Source organism: Aythya ferina (genome assembly GCF_964211825.1).
Source record: "Aythya ferina genome assembly, chromosome: 1".
In the NCBI taxonomy this organism is placed as follows: domain Eukaryota; kingdom Metazoa; phylum Chordata; class Aves; order Anseriformes; family Anatidae; genus Aythya; species Aythya ferina.
In genome coordinates, this window is record NC_140296.1 from 115089310 (window position 1) to 115115386 (window position 26077).

At 38.8% G+C, this 26077-nt stretch overlaps 1 protein-coding gene and 1 long non-coding RNA gene across 5 annotated transcripts in view; both read left to right on the top strand.

Annotated features, from left to right (window-relative positions):
• The first annotated feature begins 4347 nt into the window (after nucleotides 1-4347).
• On the top strand, nucleotides 4348-14502 carry LOC311444614. Its single transcript, XR_014697982.1, has 5 exons — nucleotides 4348-4485; nucleotides 6667-6843; nucleotides 10993-11178; nucleotides 12909-13050; nucleotides 13480-14502. It is a non-coding gene; the product is annotated as an uncharacterized lncRNA (long non-coding RNA).
• A 2130-nt stretch (nucleotides 14503-16632) lies between these two features.
• The window catches only part of SH2D1B (SH2 domain containing 1B), a 28097-nt gene continuing 18652 nt past the window's right edge, over nucleotides 16633-26077 (top strand). The window contains exons 1-2 of one of the 4 annotated variants that reach the window (XM_084518363.1): nucleotides 22079-22390; nucleotides 22520-22658. In XM_084518363.1, the coding sequence (XP_084374489.1) occupies nucleotides 22543-22658 (116 nt within the window). In that variant the 5' untranslated portion in view covers nucleotides 22079-22390; nucleotides 22520-22542. Of the gene's footprint in view, nucleotides 16771-22078; nucleotides 22391-22505; nucleotides 22659-26077 lie in introns of those variants that run through there. The other 3 variants (XM_084518364.1, XM_084518361.1, XM_084518362.1) reach the window with 3 other exon arrangements.

The following is a 26077-nucleotide window of genomic DNA, read 5'->3' on the forward strand; positions in this document are numbered from 1 at the left end:
TTATTTAGCATTAGAACAATTAAAAGGAAAGGCAACTTCTTTGTTGAGGACAAAGAACAAAAGCAGCCTGAAATCTACATAATATTTTTAAGGAGGTCAACCTTTGCAGTTAAATAACTGTTCCCTTTATATCTGTAAGACCTGGGCACCAGCTTAATTCTAGGAAACTGAACTGTGTTGCTGACTCTGAGCCTGGCTTGCAACTTGCTATACAAAATTAAATTCTAAGACTTTTTTTTTTTTTTTTTTTTTTTTTTTTTAAAAAAAAAGACACACACTACTTGTATGCAATGTTAAATCATTAAGGGGGGGATGTTTTGTTTTGTTTTTCCATACAAAGTGCAGTACATCTAACTTTCCTGGTAAGGAACATGAAAAGTAGGAGAATATTATGACTTTTATAGTTCAAGGTCATTCATCTTTCCTTCTTGTTACTCAGTCCTGCAAAATTCATGTCCACATATATCAAGAAATCTCTGGATGGCTGTGAATGTGATATACCAGATGGAGATATTATTTGAAGCTGGAAATAATTTTTAGGAAACATTAAGTTATTTAGGGTGTAATCTTGTACTTGCAGTGCAAAGATACACCTTAAAAGAACTGAAATAAAATTTTATTGTAACTAAGTCATTACATACAAAGTTAAGGCAAAGGTGTTGAATTTTCCAGGACACCAGAAATAGGAGTGCTGTTTTAAAAAATAGATGCTGTATCTAAGTATTAGAGTGTTTGCCAAACATTAGTCCAAAAGCATGGAAATAAGAATAAAGGACAAGAATCTTGAGTAGTCTAAATATTACACAGTGTACCTATGTGACTATTTTTCATTTAGTGTTTTGGACTGGTATACGTTTCCTTATATGCAAATATGTGTGTGTATACGTACATATATATATATATATATACACACACACGCACACACACACACACATACTTTGCACTGTGATTCTCCCTGTCAGTTTCCCAAAGTAACTCAGTTGTTTACATGTACAACTACTGTCGTATTTAAGTAAGATCTTCTCTTTGTTACATTTGATTGCTTTTCCTACCCAGTAGTCTCCTTTGTCTGAAGGTAGACAGCATCTTGGAGGAGGAAGGTTTATTTATCTGTGGTTGCAAAGTGTCAGACACAGGGTAGGTAGAGTTCAAAATAAACTGAAAATAGATAGGTCCTGTGTGTTGTGTTCCTCTAGTATGTAAAGTTTTGGGGATTGTGGAGATCATAAACAATATCTATTAAGCTGTTTTCAGGTCATCTTCTTTGGGAAAACACTAAGCTAAAGTATCTTTAGTTATCATTGTCTTCTTCAGCAGCACAGCTACCTAGACTATAAATGGTACCTTCCCCTTTCCCCCCCCCCTAAAATTTGTTAAAGGGGTTTTGTTTGTTTATTTGTTTGTTTTCTCTTTTAACCCTTTCTTAAAGTTTGAAAATACTAATGTCAAAACCTTTTCATTTAAGGTGATGTGGGTTTCTTTTCCTTTCCCTTTCCAGTACTTAAAATACAAATGCTGTGGAATAGTGTCATTAGCAAGCAACAATCAGCTCAAGATAAAACACTCAAATGAAAGTTGTAAGTAGTTTATCTCCATCAGCCTACTAGAATTCTCTTAATAACCTTCTTACTGTGTCTTCTAGTTTCTCATGGCTACTGAACAAGTTCTACAACAGTCAAATAATATTAAAACACTAAAAGTGATTAAATCTCTAAATGACCATTTGATGCTATTTGAATCTTATAGCCACTTTTCTTAGATAATATCTTCTGATAATATAATAGCTCTAAGCATTTTGAAGGCTCACCTTCCTTCCCTTTGCATGTAAAAGATCAAAACATAGTACTTAATAGGGTAAAAGCTTAAATAATGGAAAGTTGCTCCTCTCATTAATAGACCAGGAATTGCATTAGACTTGGAAGGGAGCACACTGAGTTTTGTAGGTGTTGTTAGTAAGACCCTCCATGCTTCGATGATAGGAAGGAAAGGCTGATTTGGAGCCATTCCAAATAGTTTAATGTCAAAAGAGAATCTATTCCCTATTTTCACCATTAGCAGAAACATTCCTATTCAGATATTTTAAGATTTGAGATGGACTCAGAGCTTTCCAACCATTTTTCTAGAAATGTCTTAAAATTCTATTTCATCTTTTGGTGGCACACTGGAATAACAGGGTTAACAAGATAAAACTGAATCATAGAGAAACTGGACGCAATGTACTGCCCAATGGTTTAGGGTCAAGTGTTTTATATTGATAAACTGTCTGAACTGTTTTTCCCCATTTTCAGGATCAGAACGGCATTGCAAAACGCTTTTTTCACACTGAATTTTTAAGACACAACTTTAATTTTGTAGTGTACTTCTATATTATTTAGGTAACAAGGACAGGAATAGAAAAAGCAGCATTATGTCTGGTATAAACATTGCCAGGGTGCCTCTTTGTTCAGATTATTAGGACTTTGGCAAAGCAACAGGACAAGAATAGTAACAAATTCAGAAGAAAAGAAGGAACCTGAAGCAGGAACTGGACTTATACAGAGTCTGAGTTAATTCATCAAATCCTGCATTGCTTGCAACCAGTCACCTTCATGAATTAGAAAAATATTCCTTATTTTTTCACCTGCCAGAGAGATTTATATAAGAAACATTTAAAAACACATTTTGGATCAAAAAAAAAAAAAAAAAAAAAAAAAAAAAAAAAAAAAAAACTACTCCTTAGTAGTATTTAACTTATTTTCTTTAGCTTAAGAAAGTGTTGTTCAGGTGCACTAGAGGGGTTTAAAAATACTCTTTGAAGACTCTTCACATCATTTCATCCTTTTTTCTCAGAATATTTTGGGCCAAATAAGGAACTTGCATCAAAGCACAACCCAGAACAGTTGTTGCAGGTGCTGTGCCTCAGAATTTGTGGGATTTCATATTGGCTAAGACATGAGAAAGGAAATGTTCAGGAAATTAAGCTACATGTGTCCATATGCAAAAAGCCATTGCTCAAATTTAATTGGCAGGATTACAAATCAAAAATGCCATCGTTAGCATAATTTTGTTTTGATGATACTGTTAGGGATTAGGAGTATCTCCAGAGAACATACAGACCACAAATTGTCAAAGGAAAGCGACAACAATTCTCACTTCAAGAAAAACTTCCAATTTGCATAACTAGCCTTGACTCATGGTGCAGGTTTTATAAATGACTTTGTCAATCTAAGAGATGCTTGCATTTCAAATTATGAAGCCCTTGTGAGTACAGACCCATTACTCTGAATGGAGAGGCCATAAAAACATCAGTACCTTTGACATAAAACTGATGTATTATGTAATAATATTTCAAGTAGAACTTGGAGCTTCATTTATCAGCAACGTCTGTAGTTGGGTTTTGTACAGGTTATGAATGAAACCCTGAATGTTTCAGTCACATCACAGATGCTAATAAAATGGCATAATGGAGAGGCTGAGGGAGATGGATGCAGGATGTTATCACTCTTTCAAGCTGACTGTTCCCAAAGAATGGGGGAGGAGGATGGATGGGAATATCTACTTCAGAACGATGCTAAGCATCTTACTACAGATAGAAAATTGAGCTGTTTGATGTGGGAGCTGCCAGACTAAGTAGGCAAAAGGCAGGTTTCTAACCTAACTCAGTTTGCGTAATTCAGCTTATTCTAGCAGCTTGTGCATTTCACTAGCTGCTCATCTTGACCATTGCATTTCCCTATATGTAGGTCAAAATTATAGCTGGGAAAGTAGGAGATGAAAATCCAGCAACATGCACCTGTGAAAAGAGATTTAAAACAGAGTAGAGAATGGGAAAGGGTGAAAAAGCCAGAATTCATAAAAGCCTCGGGAGGATACATTTAAAGCTAAGATGCAAACCAGCCAATATAAGTGAAAGCTGCTCTTTCTGTCTCATGGTAATCCATGTGCACGTTAACAGACCCAGTGAATTAGTGAGTTAAGCCTTCTCAACCACAGCCTGAAGCTGGAACTCCCCTGACTGAGCACCTGGAGTTTGGTTTCACTTCTCTAAGAGCTCTTGGCACATATCTGCAGCATGGGACTAAGGCTGCCTCCTGATAGCACTGACTTGTGTCATGTGTGAGTAGTTAAGTATGACAGGAAGAGACTCCTGAGTACAGCAGGTCAAGCCTATTTAGTTACTACTCTGAGCAAAAGCCAACTGAATCCTGGCCACTTGCCTGAGTCAATGTACTCTGCTTTATATCTGAAAGCAGCTGAGAAAAAAATCAAGTAAGAAATGCCTCCTGTGAAGCACACCTGCCATTACCTTTGCATCTCTTAAAATATTACACTCCCTGCTTTTTTCTTGCCCTCCAAATGTTCTGTGTCATATCCTCTTGGGGAAGGGATGAAGGCTTTCAGACCTATCTGTTGTAAAGGTGTGCATTCAGCCAGAACACTAGTTTATATCTGTTGTCATTTTGTTTGCATTCGGGAACATCAATAAGGCTGTCACGGCATTATTAGGTAATACGACTTAATTTCTTTAGGGGGTTGTGTAGATAGATCTGTATGTTTCTGTCATGGGATGTTTCTAATGAACTAGAAGGCAGTGCAGTCTTTTGTGTTGTGTGTTGTTATTAGTTGTTGTTTCATTGTTTTGTGTTTTGTTCTTTTTTTCCTTTTTTTTTTTAAGTATCTGACTACTCAACTTTTTAGGAACTATTTACTGTTAAAATTAATGAAGTAGCTACTTGAACTGCAAGATTCTCACAAAGATACGAGGCTCATTTTAAATTGTTTCTGAGATGCGATGATAAATACCTGATATTTTTGCCACTTTGAAGAAGAAAATTAGCTTTACGTTTAACAAGAATTTAGAAAAGCATATAGTTGTATTAGTTCTCACATTAGAATCTGAGACTGTAGTTAATCCTGTGCTTTTCAGATTTATGCTTTTGATTCCCACAGTGACCACAAATCTGCTCCTGAAAGCTTTTCTCTCAGTCAGATCCCACACGCTGTTTTTCAAGGTGACATGCAGCTCTTTAGACATAGGGGGAAGTGAGGAAGGAAGGGAGAGGAGGAATCATTCCATTATATATTGGTGTAAAAATGAAATAAAACACTAAGGTGTTACACAGAAAATATTGATTCTCACAGAGTATTACAGGAGCAGTGCATCTCCACCTTTCATGTCCTCCTAATCCTATTAGATAACACCATGAATAAGTAGCTGGCACAATAACAAAAGCCAAATAAATGCTTTTGAACCGTTGGAAGTATGAGGGAGGCGGGGGGGGGAGGGGAGGTAAAGAGAAGTATAAAGCATTGGAAGTCTGACAAGAAGCCAGGAGTGTAATGCCTCTAGTCATCTTCATAATGGCCATCACTCAGATGTGTCCGTTTTAGACTTGGGAAGATTCTCCCAGTGGCATTAAATCCACTGGAGACTTTGATTTCAGTATCATCTTGCATGAAAGTTCTTATGAATTTCTGCTTTTCTCAGTATTTTGATCTTTCTTTCTCGGCTAAACTAAGAAAGGTGCCTATCTGGGCTCTGCAATTTGAATACTTTTTAAAATAATGTGATTCTGATTGCATATCTCTCTTTTCCAAGGTGTCCTACAATTTAATTACTAAGAATAAGGAGGTTGTGGGGTAATTCTGTTACCTCAGAGCCCCTCCTCCTCAGAACTCCTTTGCAGCAGATTTTTCTGGTTAGCATCCTGTGCATCCAATAATTTCTGGGGTTTTGCCGTTTTTCTTTTTATTCTAATGACTATATTTGTGTAGCTCAAAGCATCTACATAGCATTTGCCTCCCATTCCACATAGGAAACTGAGGCAGAGAAAAATGAGTGGCACTCAAGACAACAATGTCATCATAGGAATATGATTTATATTTGAGTCCACATCTTTTCTGCCTAGTGACTTGTTCCATCCTCTTCTTTTCCAGCTGAATAGGTCAATTGTCCTTTAGTGGAGGGAAACACATTGAAGCAATACAACATTCCTTTCAGATGCAAACTATAGTTTCCTAGCTGTCTAACTCCAAACCAGCAAACCTTTTTTTATTTTTTTTTTTTTTTTTTGGTTTTTGTTTCAGAGCACCTTGCTAAAATCTTATAGTACTAAAAAGGAAAGGTGTTGCCAGGGCTTAGGACACCTTTGCGAACTCTAAGCCCCATAGCCGTACATGTACAACCATCGACTGCCAGTTGTATAGCACAAGTGTGGCAGGGAATATAGGACTTTTTTTCCAAGATGTAAACTTACGCTATTTTGTTAAATAAGAAGTCACTTTCAGTGAACTGATATGTAAAATACATGGTCTATTCATAGCTCTGCCAGTAGCAAGACTTCCAGCAGCTGCAAAGTTTCTACCTGCTATAAACCCATGACTAGAGGACACCTGTGTGCCAAAACAGGAAAGTTGTACAGGAATGTGGGCAAACTCGGGAATTATTCATGGTTGCACTGAGTGTCAGCCTGTGGATAAACAGGTTTTCAGTATCCATGGTTACTCCTGCAAGTTTGAAGACTTAATATTATGGTGAATTTAGCTTTTATTCAGTGGATGCCAAATAATTGTATTTTTTTCCTCTTGTGTAAACATCTTGTTTTTTAACTGTATATTGAGGAGAAAAAGCTTGTAAATGGAGGTTAGCAAAATCCTATCATATATGTAATTGTGGTTTGCTTCCAGATAGGAAGGTGATTTTAGGTGTGCTACCTGGCAAGCATGAAGTCCCCTTTTCCTTGGCTGAGGGTTCTTCACTTCCAAGAAGACTTCACTACTCAGAAGATTGCTTTCAGACTTTACTTCCCATCACTATTGGAGATGTTGTGTTTAGTGCCAGCCTGCATGTGCTCAGATGACAAGGTTAGTTTCTCCTGGATGTTGTTTAACATGTTCCAGTAGATGTCAAATTTGACCTCAAAGGGAGACATGAAATCAAATGTAAAGCAAGCATTGCAGATGTACCATATTTAACATAGGCTGTGCTGGGAAATGCCTGTGTTGTCATATAGTCTGTAGAAATACAAAGCACATATCACTTAAAAGGTCCAGGTTTGTTGTTATGCTGATTTTATAGCTCTTCAGATACTGTTTCATAGTCCTAAGTTTTCATAGTAGGTTAAAGCATCATTTACATCCTGGTGTCATCACTCACTAGTGTTACTCTCTAGTGGCTTTAAAATAGCTGTGATTAGAAGCCTGCTTATTAGGATGGGGGAAGCAGCACTATTAATATTGTGTAGCACTTGTCTGCCTCAAGAGCCACCTGAGAGCAGACTGAGGTTAAATAGTTGTCCAACTGTTGTACAGCAACAACTAGTGTAATGTAAACTAAACCTTCCACATCCAGAAATGGATTGAAGTTGATATAGATTAAACACCAGAGCTGGATACTCCAAGTCATTTTCTGTACTCCATCCGTTGAAGGAAGATTGTGTAACTTGCCTTTTCACAGAGTCAAGTGCAGTAGTACTTGACGGTTTTTGGAGTACTTCCACTAGCACTGACAATTGCAGGCAAAGCAGCAGCTGCCACCTTCATGGTCACGCCTCAGAGGGATGTTATACATGTGCACATCATAATGAGATAATAAAATTACAAATTACTACTCTGTTTGGATCAATGTTAGCGAAGCATTTGAGAGACCTCACTCCAAGTGAGCATCTTTGTGGGAAAGTCCTTTGAATGTTTCCTGGCTTCTTTGGATGCTGAGGGAAGTATTGCATTTTTCCAAGCTATCTGAGGGCTTAGAGGTTTGATAGTGAATTATTTTCAAAGTAAGTTAATGGTTTGCCAAATGTAATGTGGAGCTGCAAAGGGTGCTTCCAAGTACTAGTTCAGAAAGGTTTTTGCCACCTGAGGTGTTGTGAGATACTTTATATCAGGAAAACATCCTTGTGCTCCTTAAGCTCTTGAGTATTTTTGAAATTTTAAATTCAGGTTCAACTGCTCAAATATTACAGCTGAAAACTGTCCTATCCTTATTAGTTGCTTGATTCCAGATAACTGTGCCTTTTCTGCATATTTTTTAGTCAAAACTAACTAAAGATTTCTTCACCAGAAGTTAAGAGACAACAAAAGTGTCTGATGTCCCTCCTCTTAGAGGTGACTAATTTGGGTGTGTTGGGAGAATATAAAACCAAGTAAAGGGACTGAAATAAGTCTTTTTGCAGAAGTATCTGGAGTAATCACTGCAATGAATGAAAAATGATTTTTAAGTTAGGGGTCTGAATGTTTCAGCTTCTATGGAAAGCAGCTGGTTTGCAATTGCTTTTTGTTTCCATGCTCCCTTATTATAGATGTCTGAAAATTACTTTGTTGTGAGTGTCTGAGGAGGAGTGTTGCAGAAGGTTCTGCTTCCCTTTCTTTCTGAAAAACAAGCTGGTGAAATAGAGTTAAGCATTCATCACAAATTTAAAAACTCTCACATGAAATCTGGAATGTAGCTTGTAATTATAATTTTAGATGTTATGACAGAACTGAATCAATGCCCTAGAAACGATGTACTTGGTGAGTATTTGAAGTGTACAGAAATTGCCTTGCTTCCAGGGAAGGAAATGAAGTATAAAGGCTTTAGATCTAGCCCAAGATTCCCAGCTCTTGGACTCTCAGGTTTAAATCTGAATGCGTTTTATTCTCAGTATTGGAATAGGGTGTACATGGAGTTCTTAAAAGATTTGACACAATGTATGGCCTGTCATAGCAGTTAAGGTTACAGTATACAATTATATCATAGAAGTTGTTTGTGATGCCTTGCTACCTTTTGAACCAGTAAATGAAGTTTTTAATTACTGAAGTGCTGTGTCTGAAGACAGCTAATACTTGATGTTCCAAGAGCTGATAAACATTTGCTGTGACTTATAAGCCATGGATTTTCTCTGGTGTTGCAAACAGCTTGTAAAATAAAAAAATAAAATAAAATAAATTAAAAAAAAAAAAAGTCAACATTTATTTTCCTATGTGTTAAGAAAGAATCTGTATCCCATTGGTAGTCTGTAAATCATTTACTATTTCTGGTGTTTGGCTTCCTCTACTGCACTGCATCAGTCCGATATGGAATAACAATGCTCTCCTGAACTAGAGAACAGTAAATGACAAGTGGGAAGGGCAGCTGTTAAACATTACGAAAAATGTGTTTCAAAGTGGCCAGAATTCTTGAAGCTTGTTAAGATTCTCTGAAATAGCTTGGAGGTTCACCAAGCAAAACCATCATCTGCAGTGACCTGAAGGAGGCACTCTTATCCAGAATTCAGTTTTAATAAGTATTTCTTCTACCTCAGAGGCAGACAGACCAAAAGTCCAGCTGAACACTATTAAATAGACCCTAAAGCCACTAAGAAGTCTTGTTTTAGTATGTGAAACTATGGAAAGATTCCAAATTTTCACATCTCTCTTACAAACCTGAATGTCTGGTCAAGATCATGAAGAAAATGTCAGTGTTTCCTATTAAATATATATCTATATTATTTTTATTTATCTGAAGTCTGGAAATGGAGAAAGCATAGACTCAGAGCTATGCAACAGGAAAAAATACGCACATTCCCTGAAGACTGAAATGCAGTATCAGGCTGTTTGAGGCCATAAAAAGCTGTTGTTGAAAATGATAGCTTTTTTAAAAGTGAGGCTAACAGAGAGGTTATTTCTAATTCAGAAGAGATCAGTTTGCTCTATTTTTTATGCATGATAAGTAGAAAGATGATTTGGGAGTGTAGGTAAGAGCAAGTGAAACATAACCAGCTGAAGACTAATACATCCCACATTTTACTAAATCAAGGAGAAAAAGTAATAAGCTGGTATGGACTTTGAGCAGCCTCTGCCTACTATATACAGGCAAGCTGATCAGAAGACGTGTGTTTTATGTTTCACATGTTACTTTTATATAAACTGCTGTGAAAGTATGACTTAACTAGAAATGGGTCCTGTCCCACTCCTGAAAGTGAAGGAGATGGCTCAGAGCCAGGGCAGGAACTGCTCTTCAAACTGGGTAAAAAGGACAGGATACAGTACATGCATGAAGCAGGTTACCTCACAATTCCTGTGGTTTTACAAATACCAAGGACTCTGCGTGGTCTACTTGCACTGTGGTATCCAGATCTGTGGTGGTTTTACCGTGCTGGGCAGCTAAACCCCACAACCGCTCTCTCACTCCCCCTCCTTTAGATGAGGAGGGGGAGAAGTAAAGCAAAGAACAACTCACGGGTTGAGATAAGGATAATTTAATTAAAGGGAAATAATTATAATAATTAAATAAAGACTACCATGAACTAAACAATTTAACTAAGGGGAAATAAAAGGGAAAGGGGAAAAAGGGAGGAAAACAAACAAACAAAATAAATGAAAGCTGTATGGAAGTGCAGAGGAAAGAAATTACTCTCTACTTCCCACAAATGAGCGATGATTGACCACGTCCTTGAAGCAAGGCCTCAACGCACGCAGCCGGTGTTCGAGAGGAGGACCGACGTCTTCTCAACAAGAGCCCACCCCTCCCCTCTTCTTCCTGTTTCCCCCTTTTATTGCTGAGTGTAACACCACATGGTATGGAATATCCCTTTGATTGGTTTAGGTCAGCTGCCCTAGTGATGTTTCTCTCCTCACTTTTTTGCCCACCCCCTAGGAGGGTTAGAGAAAGGCCCAATGCTGTGCCACTGCTGCTCAGCAGTAGACACAACACTGGTGTAATAACACTGCTGTTCCAGCTACAAGTACAGAGTACGGCACTGTATGGGCTGCTGCTGGGAAAGCTAACATTCCAGCCAGACCCAGTACAAGATCTTAAAGTGCATATATAGTTACATGTATTCCTACGACACAGAGAGGAGCCAGTACTTCCATTTTATAGACAGAAACTGAAACAAAGAATAGTCGTCTGCTCATCCCACCATTAACAAATGCCTTCAAAGCCTGAGTTCATCCTTCCTATACCTCACATCTCAATACAGTGAGTGTATGAGAAGATGGGGGTGAATTTAGATTTTTCAAGTTGTTTTTTGTTTGTTTTTTTTTTGTTTTCAGGAAATGCTGTGGGAGAAACCTCAGACCTTTATAGGTTCAGTGAGATATGAGAGTATGTTTTTAGGATTGTGGGCTTGAAATAACCAGCCTATCCATCTTGCAAGACCACTTATCCAACCTGTACCTTGCCTGTTCATCTAGGAGAAGGTTGTGGGAAACAACATCAAGCATTTTGCTGAAGTTCAGGTAAAAATATCCACTACTTTCCCAAGTCAACAGAAAACGTTATTTTGTTGTAGAAGGGGTGATCAGGTGAATCAGGCATGATGTGCCTTTGGTAAACCCACGTTGGCTTCACTCAGTCACCTGCTTGATTTGGTTTGGAATGGTTTCTAGGAGGACTCTTTTGATTACTTTCACTGAACCATAGAATAGATTGTGTTGGAAGGGATCTTAAAGATCATCTAATTCCAATCCCCCTGCCATAAGCAGGCACACTTTCCACCAGCCAGGTTGCTTAAAGCCCCATCCAACCTGGCTTTGAACACTTCCAGGGATGGGGGTGTTCCCAGAGACTGAAGTAAGACTAAGGGGCTCCTGGCTCCTCATTTGGGCCTTCTCATAGATGGCTATGGCATTTATGATATGAATTCCAGTCATCATTTGGGGCAGACTTCTCTGGCTTCCTAAAGAACAAAGATTTATTCTAATTGTAAATTATGTCCTGCAGCATATTGACTCTTCTTTAGCTGATCTCCCTCCCTTTTTTAAGATTTTTTTAGGGTTATGTGGTAGGGAAGAGAAGATGACTGTATGTGGGTTAGATCCCATCAGCAAGCTATTTGCTTAACGTAACCTGCACTGTCTCTTTTAAACTGACATTCTCCTCTACCCAGCAAAGTTAGAAGAGTATCCAGGTCATGTAAAACAGTTTTATTTCCAGGATCCTTGCTGTAAAATGTAAAATTCTTCTTTTGTTTAAACACAGGTTCTATATACATCCCATAATGACAAAACATGCAATATACCATCTGTTGAAATTTTAAATTGCTTAACTTCTTGGAGTAAAGGGTTACACTTTGCAGCCTGTAATGACCCTAAAAATGATACTGCCATAAACATCAGCAGAAGCACTGAATACAATGGAGAGGGGAAAAAAAATAATAATCTTGCCTGAGGTAATCCTGCAGTTTTTGTGTATTCTGGTTAGGATTCAGCAAGGCACTTAGTTTTGCATATGTTTTGTCTTGCATGCATATAGTGAACTCAGCAAGGGTATTTGCATCGTTGAAGGTAAGGATGTATTACAGCGCTCTGCCAGATGAGATTCATACCAGTCCTCACCTGTCAAGATCCTGCTTACTGTGAAAAACACGGCAGGTCTTCCAGGAAGAAACACCCCACTCACACTGGAAAACAGTACTTTACTCTCCAGATATCACCAAATCTACCTGCCTACATGTTATGAGTTCTCCTGATGGGCTATAAATATGTAACTAACACACGGAAGAGTGTGTATGTGCAGAATAGTGCAATGTGACTAACTCATTAATTCTGTTTCAAACACCACCAGGATAAAGGCTCATTTCAAAAGAAAGACTTCCACCTACTGACAATCCCTAGTTTCCTGAGATTAACAGGTCGCACACAAATGCAGATGCCATCAAGCCACTTTACGTAAATGTTGATAGATTCTCTCCTGCCACCACCAATCACATTTCTCCTAAAGAAATCATTTGATAGCCTTTGTTGGGGAATCAGTGAAGCATATTTCTAGATCTTTTATTCTTGACTTGCATTCGTTTCATAGCAAATTATTTCCTTCATTCTAAAATTGTTCTCTTCCTTGAAAGGAAGTGAAAGGCGAAATGCTTTTCAGACAAAACATTAGGCAAGTTTTTTTAATCAGCTATTACATTCTTTCTCCATTCTTTAAAATCTTGTTTAGATTTAATACCTATTTTTTAATGTTATAGATCCTGTGAAAAATCAAGAAGTCTTTCCAGACAACCTATTATTCTTAAAGTTTACATATACCACATTGAACAGGAGATGGGAGGACTGTAATGAACAACAGCAGAGTAATGAAGTAAGCCCAAGGATATAACCCATCTGTAGGTAAATAATTTTTAACCAACCTCTAGCCTGAGGGAGATCATGTTTCATTTAGACATTGAATGAGCTAGCTGCATCAGCAAATCCATCTCTCAGATGGATTCCATAAAACAGTCTGCAGGCAAAGAAAATCTGCTGATCAAAACTTGTGTTTTTAAAATGTTTGCACTGGTGTGATAAACCACAGTGAAGTATAGCTGATGCGTCTTGGTGTGAGGAAAAACATAAGTGATATAAAGGTTTTGGTTTTGTTGTTTGTGAAACTTTCTGTTTCAATTGCAACTCACTAAGTAACTCTGTCCTTCCTGTTGAAACAAGATTTTATGGTCCAGTACATAACTGAGTACCATGCTCTAATGGTTTGCTTGTTTCTTGTTTGTTTTGTTTTCCTTAAAGAGTTTAGACTATAAAACTTTTTCCATTTGTTTCCAGGTTTTAGCAATCCAGAAGAGTTACCTGTAAGCAGTACCTGTGTGATGGTTGGTATGGCTGCAGTAAGAATACAGCATGTTTCTAAGGAAGACACCCTATACTAGCATATTAAACATGGAAAATCCTCCAGTTCAGGGCATCACACATGACCCTTTGCAATGAGTGCAAGTTGAGAAGAGAAGAACTAGTGCAAGTCATCTAAACCTCATTAATCCCCAAGACCATTTATTTGTTGGAAGCTGTTCTGTCTGAAAATTGAAATGCTTGGAATTAGAGTGGACCGGTGACCAAAAAATAAAAAATTAAAAAATTAAAAAATGAAGTGTTCACCAAATGTAAGAGGTACTGTCTTCAACTTAGTTAATATTGTACATTGTCTCTGTTTGACCTCTTGTACTCCTTGGGGGGGGAAGTTCTAGAATTGAGTTGTAAGTATTTTACCTCATGAACAGTGTGAGTGATGTTTTAATTCTGCACCCCATTTCTGTGCTGACTACTTGGAATTTATGAGACCTCTGAGAGACTCTTTGAGACTCTATGCTTTGCCAATAAGTGTAATATTTGTTGTCAGAATAAGCCCAAAACCAAGGAACAAGTGTTCAAATGATCCTGCTTTATTTAGGACATTTAAATGTTTGACTTGTCTATGCTGAACTGAGCTAAAGCAATTAGCTCAGTATTCAGTAGTTGCTTCAGTGGTTTCTGGGGGCCTAAGAAGAAAGATGTAGCACAATAAAGTGCTAAATTAGGAGTTCTCTAACAATGTGTGAAGAGCTACCCACTACCTTCTGTGTCACAGAGTTCTTCCTCCAACCAGTGCATATGTATGAAATATAAGCAGAAGTTTAAGTCTTTTCCTGAATGGTCTCAGGAGACCAATGGTTTAGGTTTATTTTCCAAAAGCAAAAGTACGGGACGATTTCAAGCCATGGATGTGCATGTCCTCTTTAATGTGTGCCCTAATGCTTACCTGCATTACATTTTGTAGTATAATTGAACATCATTTTTTTAAAAAGCAAGGATAAGACATGAAAAGATATTGAGAACCCTTAGCTGTTTTGTGACTGTACAAATTGTTTTCTGCTCTATTGCTGTTCTTTGCTCTATATGAAATTATATTTCCTTTTGTGGTCCATGTTCATTTCTACAGATATACAGATAAAATGGGCAGCCTGGTAGGCTACATGAAGAGTAAATGGTGCTTATCAGACCAGAAAGTATCTGCACTTCCCTGTAAATCTGGAGCACACAACTATAGCCAGCCTATGAAGCCATTCTAGGTAACTGTAGAAAGGTTAGGATATAAAATGGGGAACATACTTCTGACTCTGGCAGAGCAAGATTGTTAAGACAGTGTTGCGCTAATACACTGATTTAAAGAAGAAATCTTTTGAATGCAGTGTCTTTGTGCCCCAAGCACATCTGAGAAATTTCCATGAAGTAGCTGTGCCTATTTTTCAAGTCAATGTTTTGTATTCACAGTGTATAGCAAGATGGCCTTGTGTAAGGCCTGAAAGGGATGAATTTATCAGCTGATTTAAACCCATTTAACTTTTGTGGTTTGTTGCTTACTACTTAAGACCCTTCTTTTGTCTCAAAGTATATGGTGGTAGTACCAGTATAGTATTCAAGAGTCAGAGTTATTCTGATCTTGGTGATGTAACAGAGGCTATGTAGGGAAAATTCAAGTACAAAGAATGTATTTCAAAGGCTGGTAGGTTTACAGAGGCTGAAGACATTATGAAAGGCCCCCCGGCCTTGAGAGTGTCACAGAGACAGTCTCAAATTTGAAATAATACTTAGCTTGAGAAATTGGGGAAGAGTCCCAGAATGTTTTAGCTCCTTATTTTCAATTGTGTGCTGTTGAATTATGTACTTACAAAATAAAATTAGCACTAAGTATTTTGCTCAAAGTGGTTTAAGAATAGCTATCCAGCTTTTTATCCAGCATCCTTGGTTTGATGTGTGTTTGTACTTCTTTAAGAAAATATCGTGATTGCTTGAAGGTGGACCTTTTAATTCATTACAGAACTTCATTTAACATTCAAGACAGAAGTTCTCTCTGCATGCGCACAAAAAAAAAAAAAAAAGGGTTTTGTTCCCTGAATATCGCACTATAACATACCTGGATTCACTGCAAATTGAACAACCTTTTTTAAATGGAGCCTTTGATCTTTGTCCTTACTGCAATGAAAAGCAATGCTATTACCCAGTTTCCAAACTTTGATTCCACAGTAAACATTCTCCAGAAATAGAGATTTATAATTAATTACTATTCCATAAAATGTGTGGGACTGACTGTCATATAGGTGGCACTCAATTGTGGACCAAGCTTAGAAGTATGAAATATGTTAATTGTAAAATAATAATTACCTTTTTATTGCAGAAAATTACTGAGAACAAACGTTTTTGAACATGAGTCCCTTCACCTATTACAGCTTTGCACCATTCCCCCAGATTCCCTCCTGATTTACAGCGGAATAAAAGGAAAATTGAATCCCTCTCTGCACTTAGCAATGACTCACATTATGACTGAATTTCTGTACTGGCAGAAATCTAATGACTAAATTATGGATTGCCAACTGGAGCAGTCACAAAGCCTTTCTTCTTTTTGCTGCTGTAATTAAAGTTGATATTTCCTTTGCTTGTGATGGAAGTAACGGGCTGGAAAACAAGCGGTGCCCAGCTGCCTCTTAAGCTGTGCTGTAGGTAGCGGTGTACAGTCAGAGCAAACTTGTTCTGATGGCTCCCTCTGTAAGAGCAGGATGTAGTGTTTGATCAGATAGGAATTCCCTGCATTTCTGCAAGTCTCAGAAGTCCTGAAGCACAGGCCAGGAACTGAGAAAAGCTCTTCCAAGAGGAAAGCAACCAGCTAAGTGGCAGTGTGAGCGTTCAGTGTGTCTCATGCCATCTTTATGCTCCTGCAGCAGACCAGTTGCTCCGAGCTAAGCGTGAGAAACAGGAGGAAGGAGGGTGGTAAAATCTCAGTGGGAATGTGGAGGACTGCTGACCTTGTGCACCCCCAAAAGGCACCTGTGGCTGGGAAGAGGGCGGAAGGCAGGAGCAGCGGACATGCTGGAGCCATTTTCGTCAGAGCTTCACTGGCTGTGGGTGGGGTACGGGTGAAGGCCATCACACCCCCTGCTTCTCTAGCCATGCCTGCCTCCTCTAAAGCACTCTCAGAGGCTGGGGTGCCTTTGAGAAGGAGAAAACAAGTCTTTTGTCCTGGGATCCCCTCTCTCTGGCATTCAGGGAGGAGGTGTCAGTGCTGCTTTTGGCTGTTTGTCTGTGGTAAGGACAGGAGCAATATTTCTCTTGTGGGGGTTGTGGGGTTTCAGTGTTTGGGAGCTACAGCATATGCCTTACTGGCAGTTTTGCCAAATGTACAAAGGGGTGGCGAGCTGGCTGACAGGAATTTGTGCATGCATCCAACTTGGCAATGAAGCTTATCATTTGTTTATTAACTTTTAGAAAGGCACGCTAAGATCTCTGAGCCACACTAAGATGGAACTGCAAAAGAAATTTCTGATAGGCTCTGATCACTTGATGGCCATCTCACAGCTTCTTTCTTGGGAAATTGATTACTGAGATTCCATGTAAGTCCTCTTAGTTAAATCTCTGTCATGCCAAAACATGCAAGTCTATTCCCTCTTGAAGGTGAAGGGATCATTCCTAACCCCTACCTGGGGTTTACACATGGAATATGACTACTTTCTGGATCAAGAAGTGGGCAGGATGCTTGCAACCAGTCGGGAATATGCCCATCCAGTACGTGAAGCACAGCGCACACTGAGGTTCGGTGAGTCACGTGTGATCTGGATGTGGCCAGCAGACCGAGGCTTATGCTTGTAATACCAGAGAGCAAAGGTCAACGTTTGATTATGTGACATCAAATGCAACCATACGTGCTGTACAGCTGCAACACAAAAGTCCATTTAAGGAACAAAATGCCAGACAGTCCTGAGACAGCTAACAGACAATAAAAAAGAAATTACAACAATTGCAAATGGTGCTAGAAAGCAGAGCTCCAGTTTGGAAAAGATGGACTTGCACGAGCAAATTCTTGATCCCCTTTTAAGCTGTGACGTAAACTAACAGCTCAGGTGTTTTTGTGTTTGGTAGGGGTTTTCATTTATTTGTTTTTAATTAGTAAGTACAAGAAAAGTCCTTGTTAAGCATGTTAACAAGGTAAAGAAGCAAATGCAAACCTTGATTGTTCCATAAACACCTGCAAAAAAAAAAAAAAAAAAGAAAAGATTGCTGTAAAATGAAGCACAAAACAAGAAATAGAAAAGCATGGGTGACATCAGGACAACTGAGGCTGTTGCTAAAGGATGTGTAACAAAAGACATTAGTGATTCAATAACACTCACCACAGTAACCAGGCTGTAAATTTGCATGGGTACAGCACTTCTGCTTAAACAAGGAGAAACATGGACAGAAAACCAAAAACAATAGCTGAGGCTGTACGGGCATAATAAGCAGGCTGGTCTCAAAAACTTGCCTTTCAGTAACTACTTGCACTTAACTAACCCCATCACATCATAATGAAAGAAAAAGAATGAAAAAATTCAAATGAAAGCTAGGGAAAGCCCCATGGAAAATTCTGTGTTAAAATGCTCAAGGCTTGTAATGAATCCCTTTGATTACAGAAGTTCAGCAAAGCTTGGGACTACGAAGTGTCCTGGTGAAACAGAATAAAATGTATGTTTTTCTTTTAGAAAATAATAATAGTAAAATGAAATAATGTATAGTAAATGTTAAGCTGTAAAAAGTCTCAACAACCTGAATCTGAATAATCAGAAAATAGAGGAAAATATTCATGTCACTTGTTCAGAAGCATGGCAGTGCTTAATCAGATGGCTGGGACAAACATTAACAGCTCTCCATGGCCAGCTGGGCAGGATTGCTGTTCTGCTGTGTATCTGATCGTAGCTGGTGCCCTTTGTGCAAGCTCCCACGCTCCTATTTTTGGTGTAGAAAGCCAACTTGCTACACACATAACTTTTCCAGGGCAGGCAAAGTGCAAATAAGTGTAATGCCTAAAACCAGGAAGATACCAGAGCAGCATCCCAAAGAAGGTATTCCCCACCAGGAACCAGACCCTGTGATGTCTGCTGAGAAGCGTACATCACACATGCAAACGTAGCAGCTGCTCACTGCTCCTGTGGGCTGCATGCAGGCAAGCAACACCTTTTGTCACATTTCATTTAAGGTGGCAGCACATCAGCTGTTACTGCTGGTGCAACCTGAAGGACCTCTGCTTGTCTGTGTGCTCACCAAAACTTGTAGGAAAAGACCGTGGTTAAAGCTGACCCAGAATTAATCCTGAGGATCCTGAGAAAAAGCTGAGTGTATCCAGCACAAGCTCAAAATAACCCTTCTGTGATGCAAGTTCCCATTGAACTGTTCCCCAGATTTTCTAATTATTTCTTTCCCTATTTCATTGGGAATTTTACGGTCTAATCATATCTAAGGACTCTGTTTATGTTGCAATGTTTTTTTTATAATCTTCTTAAATGAAGAATACTTATATCGGTTCCCACTTATTTAACAAGTTAATGTTTTTCAATAACTACTTAATAACAAGCTCAAGCAGAGTTTGTTTAACCAAAGAGAAGAAAATCTTACTTAAAATCTGGATGCCTGTGAAATGGTACATATATAACGGGAAGTAGGGTGACAGTTAAACATCATTGCTTCTCAGATCAAAGCTCTGAAAAATTTCAATACACAAATCTTAAAATAAAATAATCCTTTGATATCTTTGAACTGAAAGACAATGTTTTCTGTTGATTATTTCTTCTATCAGACTCATAAAAGTAAAAGAAAATCTGGACCCTTAAATAAATGGATTTGGATCAAAATCTTGGACCCCTTTAAATGGGATTAAAATCTGAGCTTCAAGACAGATGAATTAAAGATTTGAGGAAAAAAAATCCTTATCAATACAGCTTTTAGGGTTTGTAATGACCTCTAGCATTTTCCACTGAGTTGTAAGCCTGGTTTGTGAATTGTCTTTGGATGTTATTTCAGTTCCCTAGATAAAATAGGCTTACTATCTTAGTAGAGAGCAAGCTTTTGTAATGTAATGTAAATTTTCTGTAATTTAGCAACAAGCCAAAATGTGTGTTTCTGTTCTGAAATCTGGAGTGTTATACTGTAGACATAACGCTGAAATTATCTTTGTAAGTAAATGGCATGTAAGAACAAGAAGCAGGTAGGCCTTACTGGTAAGTTATTTGCCGTAGCTTATTGGTATAGTATAGCTCATTAAAACCAATGAATCTGCATTTTTCCAAGGAAACACAATGCATGGTGTCAAATGAGAAACAGAGTTATTGAAGTGCCATTTTTATCATACACATACAACATCAGTTTATTCTTGTCTTTGTATAAAGGGGGGAATAGTGGCAAATGGGGGAATAGTGGCAAAGGGGAGCTGGGACTAAAAAACCACAACTGCTGTTCCATAAACAAGAAGTGATTTCACTTTAATTTTTTCTGGATGTGAATAGTAAAAGGGTGGGATTCATTTTGCAAAATATCAATCAGATTACTTCAGATCAGCTTTAATTCCGAATTCTATCTGAGAGTAGGACAGATAAAGCTTGTCTGTGGAAAAATATGCTCTTCACTCATTCTACCCTTTTTAGAGCTGTGACCCCATTGCAGCCCAAACACACAGACTAATTATCCCAGATGTTAAGCCTGAACTTTCAATATAAAATATGTCACTCTGCTTTCCACCAAGGAAAAAGTGCTACTGTTTTTTCTTATTGTTCATCAGCAGGTGACTAAATACAAGTCTCTCTGATACATGATAAAAAAGACTCCTGGGATCTTGAACTTGCTTTTGGTTTGTGCTTCAGCCATTACCTATGCTAGTGTTTCTGCAAGTAGTAATTCTGAACAGCAACATAGACTGGAAAGTTGATTTTTATTTTAACACTTTCAAAATGTTCCTTTCCACTCAAAAGCATGGAAAAAAAAAATACTATTTCTACTGATTTCAGATATTGGATAATATGTCCTTTCATGCCTTTAGCAAGATGATGGCCAGCAGTGAATTCACTAATTCTGATCACACAAATCCCCAGCAGCTGTGAAGAGCCAATTAACCCTTCCATTAAGTGTTTCTAGCAGCCTGGCTATTGATAACACACCTTGGGACTACAGGGACTGAAAGGCAATCAAGTGAGTCCCTAATTAGCTTGTTTTCTTTACTTAAGAAAGAACATGCAACAGTACCCAGCCGGCTACATTTGCAGTATTAGCTGTGAACAAATTTCAGGAGGGCATCTTGTGAAGCGCAAGCTTGTGTTGTGACCCAAGTAGTAATTGAGCACTATAAATAAAGCTATTACTACACTTCTGATAAATAAAGAAGTGGAAGCTAGTCACTTGACAGCTGTGAATTCTTGCCCAACTGGCAATGCAAACACTTTTTTAAGAGGGCTGTTCGTTTTAGATTAACCTTTATTTAGAGTCACAATGCCATCTAGAGGCCACACAGAAATTTTGTCCAGCTATTCGATCAGTTTTTAGAGGAACAGAGGGCCTTTGTCGTTCTTAGGTTCAGTACATTACTCCCTGAGAATACTGCTTGTCACTAAAGCAGTGACTTTCTTTGCTGCTGTTTCAGTTAGTTTGGAATATGGATGTATTGCTTCCCTTATTTCTTTTTGAGACCTGATGTTACATATAATGCAAAGAGGACTGGGAACTGGAGGGGAAGCGGGCTTAAGCAAAACTAACCTCACAATCAAGCTCAGCCCCTGAAGTAATTGCAGCCTGAACTGCAGCTGTTAAAAACTTCAGCCCAGTTGCAGAAGGCACCAAGCACTTGTAGGATCATCCCTGTGAACTTCTAAGCTAATTGTGGTAGCATATGTTTTCCCTTGCTGTGTTTATGGAAAGGAGGGACAGGTTAAGGCACAGATAGGAACGGTTTTGTTTTTCTAGCCTTCCTGGTACTAGTTATGTTGGGAATTGTGTCTGCTTGGTGTTGGCCAACATGCCACTTTCAAGCTGAGCAAGTGTCTGGGGAGCGTTACTTCTGCCCCACTCTATAACATGCAGGGAACAAATGTTTGGTAAAAGGCATTTACCAGAAGCATCGAGGTAAACAATCTGGGATGAGAAATGTTAAGAATTAATACATATTAATTTTTTAATTAAACACAGGAGATTTAATTAACATCCAAGAAGCCAGTCTGTATTTTCCTGAGACTTGAAGCGTAAATTGAGAACTACCCTTGTAAACAGCCACCTGCAGCTGTGTTGGAAAGCTTGGGATTGAAGTGGCCTCAGGGTGAAGAATCACCATCAGGAGCTGGGCAACAGGTCCCCATGTATTTTCTACGGCTGCAGTTTGTTAAATTCAGTCAGACACACACACACACAAAAAAAAAAAAAAAAAGGGGGGGGGGGGAATTATGTGTATATTCTCCCTGTGGAAGAAGTTACAATCATTCACTTAATCCTTTCTGGGGATTAAACAGGTCAGTCAGGACACACAGGTGCTGCCATTTGTGCTTGCACTTCACATTCTTGGTGATTTGAAGGAGAAGGAAGAGGAAGATTTGGAGGCCTGGGGTGTTGTAAAAATTATTTAAGGAGGACCAGCAATTCCACTGGACTTGCAGTCCTGCTTCCTCAGCCCTTCTTAGTCCAAGTAAAACTGCTTAAAAACTGAGATGGTGCCTCCCTGGGCCCCACCCCACTTCCTTAATACGAGATGCTTGAAGATGCATGTCTCGTTTGTATACCGTGCAAGTTTAAGCTCTACTTTCTCTTTAATAGAGTGTAAATGGAAATTGTGTATCTCAGTAATAATAATAAATACTGTGTGGGTTGCAGAAGAGTCACTGGCAGGCAGGTCTATGCTGGACCCTCGAGTCTTCCAAAGGTATGTCTCTACATGTTGAAGAAAATGCTCTTCCCCTGATACAGGGAGACCCTGCTTTTTATTGCTCCTGCAATGAGAGTATGAGGGCTTTTAGCTAGTACATTCTGATCTCACTGTGTTTTTGTCTAGTGAAAGGGTTTTGTCTACTGGAGATGAAGGAGGAATGGTACATTGAGCTTAATGACTACTACAACCAGGAGTACCGTTCTGCAGGAAGAGCAACTGTGCATATTTTTATCAAAGGTTTTCCAGGTGATCTTCACATAAAGTAAGTCCTGACATTTCCTGAGACAACTGATAGAGTGTCTGTATTGGGGTCATGTAGAATTTGGAGGCCAAAGCAAGTCCTTATTAAAGGACACACCACTACTTTTTGCTCATGCAGTTGCTATGCAACCATTGGGGCACAGCTCCAATGTACTCCTCCTGCACCTTCGTAGCAATGTCTCTTAAAAAAAATCAGGGTAGATCCATGCTGAGGTGGGTATGCAAAATCCTTCCTTATTGTTTTCTGTTTCTGTTCCTTGACAACTAAAAATTATATTTTTTTCTGCCTTAAATAAGAAAGGAATGGGTCCATTAAAATAAGGTATATATGAAAATTCGGGGGCTGACCTAAGCATCCTTCTGTAGTCCTCTGCCCAGGAGTAGCATCAAAACAAAAAAGGTGCCACACTCCCACCAGCCTCACTGTTTCCTATCATGAGGAAAAAGAGAGAGGTCTCCCCAGGATCTGTAGCCTTCACTTTCTTTTTCACTCAGCTAAGTGGAACATGAAAAAAGGGAAAAAATGGCAGCACATCCTAATCCATCAAAAATATTTAGGCAAGAGAGCCCTTAGGTAGTCTCTTGAGCTTGGTCTCAATTGCAGATGTCATTCCTTCATATCCCTTTGTAGGATTAGGCTCAGAATGGCAGAAAGCTCACCCTCTGTCTTTCTCCAGATAGATGGATGTGTATTGTTTTATTGCAATCGAGTAATGCAGGCAGGAGATCTTTTTGTTTCGTTGTTTTCTGTCAGTTACCTTGCTGGTTCCTTTTTAGTTTCTGTACATAATTTAGTCATAGTTTAAAACAAAGAACTGGAGCAATTCTGAAACGTTATCCAGAAATCTGTTTTCATTCCTGAAAAATGAAAACATTTTGGCTGTGACAGGATTTTTTTTTTTTTTTTTTTTTTTTTTTTTTTTTTTTTTAAGTTTTTAATGTTTGAGTACCTTTCTAAAGCCACTCAAACAGCAGAAGTCTACCTGCTGGTTGCCCAATATTAAATGTAACCATAGCATATTTGTCTGTAACAGCTCACTTGGCTTGCTATTTTATGAGAGACCTTGAGGAAGTCAACAGAGCTCCTTTAAGTTTGACAGGGCAATTTGTTGAATCACTTCAATGTGACAAATCAGCATGACAGGCCTTCCTTATTTTTTGGCAGTCAGGAAATAACTCCAAGCTAACACAAAATGCCCAGCATGTAGTAAAGAGCTAGGGCTGTGGAGCAGAGGGGTCTAATTGGGCTCCCCCAGAGGGCACACAGCAAACCAGGTCTGTTTGATAGCTTGCTGAAAGCCATATTAAAAATTGATATCTCCTTTGGGACTGATTGTCTTCAAATTTGCAAGGAAGCCCATTGGTAAAAGCTTATTTTTTTTTGTTCTGTAAATCCAGCTCTCTTCCTGTAATTTTTTGGAGCCGTGTTCGGGCCTTTCACCCTGGTGCTGGTGATGGGCTGGGACCAGGCAGGGCAGTGATCCAGCAGTAGCCAGAGCTCCTGCTGGTCCATGACTGAAAGCAGCTCCCAGGGACAGGTTCATTTGTTGTTGTTGTTGTTTTGCATATACTTTAAGTGTTATCGTATGACAAGTTTTTTCTTCACGGGTGAGAAAACCAGTTCTTGTGAAAGCGTTGCTCATTGATGGGAAGTACAGCATGATTGTTCTTTTCCTACCCTTTTTGCTTCTGCATGGCCTTTGCTTGCTTGTTTGTTTGTTTGCCTCGTTCTTTCTGCTTTAATGGAATCATCCTTACCTCAAGCCATGAGCCTTTTTCTTTCCAGTGTACTTTGTTCTCTCCCGCTCCTTTTGAGGCAGGGGAGTAAGAGAATGGTTGCAGTGGACCTTGGTTGCCCATCAGGGTAAAACCACCAAAAGATGCAAAAAGTCAGAGAATCGTTTCACACAGCTTGCATGCTGTGAGATGGAGCATTTGGGTTTGAATATGAATTTGATAGCAGCAACAACAGCAGCAGGAGGCTTTATCTGCCAAATGGAGTCAAAATAATCCAGAAGTGATAACTCTATGAGCAAGGGGGAATGAGAAAAAATGTTTCTGCCTGCTTCAGTGATTCAACTGCAGTTCACACTGCTCTAATGAATTACTTGTATGATCAATGCTTGCACATAGGTCTTTTTTTAAAGAGAAGCTTAAATGGTCTTTCTGTGTTATTTCCCTTCATATCATTCTCCAAGACCTTTTACTCTGTTTTGGAGGAAGATTTGGGTTCTGTTTCACTCGCCCACCCTTTTTTCCTTGTTGCCTTCCCTTCTTTTTTCTGGCAGTGTGCCTCCACCTGTGGTTTACCTCATCTGCTGACCTGTTGTAGGATTGTAAATTACCTTTGAGTACTGTGATGTTCTTCCCATGTTAGACTCCACCATTTTAAGGACTATTCCCATGATCTCACTTATGATTCCTATTACCTTCTCCTCAGTTTGTGCTCCATTTTTTTTCTATCACATCTACCCTGCCGTTTGCTCTGTTAAAACTATTCTTGCTTATAAGAGCTCAGGAGCAAAAATCTTCTTGACCTGCTGAACCCTTTCAGTGCCCTAAAGCACAATTCTGAAGGATTCTTTTCCTTCAGTTGCAGTGACTCCACATCACCCGGATTTCTTTTTGCTCCTCAAGACTCTTCCGTAGCATTCTCCTTCAGGGGTTCCCTTTCTCTCTCTTTTTCAACTTTTTTTTTTTCTTTCCTGAGGAATCCTAGCAGATTCTGACTGAAATCTTTCTTCAGCTTCCTTTTGCTGCAGTTAAAACTGCATCTACAAGTTGTTAACAAGTTGCTGACGGATACTTATTGTTTAAATCCTTTTTTCAAAAGTCAAGCATCTGACACATTCTTTGGATGGAATCTCCAGCTACCAGTCCATTCTTCCTTTCCTTCCTTACAACCAACACTCATAATTTTTCTCATGTAAAGCAATAAAATGGTCAGAAAGCTGCATGTAACCTTCAGTGGGGCATCTATAAGCTTCAGTATTCAGTCGTTATCTAAATTTTGCTTATTCTGTCTACCAACCCCAGGACATTTCCTTTACTACTCATCTTTACAGATTACATTCTTATCTTAGCCATCACCTGTCCACAATTTTTACCTTGCTGTACAATAATAATAATAAATCACTTTGGTACAAAAAAAAAAAAAAAAGTATTTATTGCACTTTATAGATAACTGCTGGTGACCAGTGTTGAAGGTGAGGTATATAGATGGCTTTTGGTTCAACCTAGATGAGCAGTTTTCATGCTTTCCTTGCTTTTGATGAGTGCAATATTGTTCTTCTGTTATCCTCCCCAAATTTAGATATAAACAGTCCTCCAAGCCTACTCTTTTGACACCGTTTTCTGTCTGTGACTGTTGTTCTCACTCGAGTGAGATAAACCAGCTGACACACTCAAGCAAAACATCTG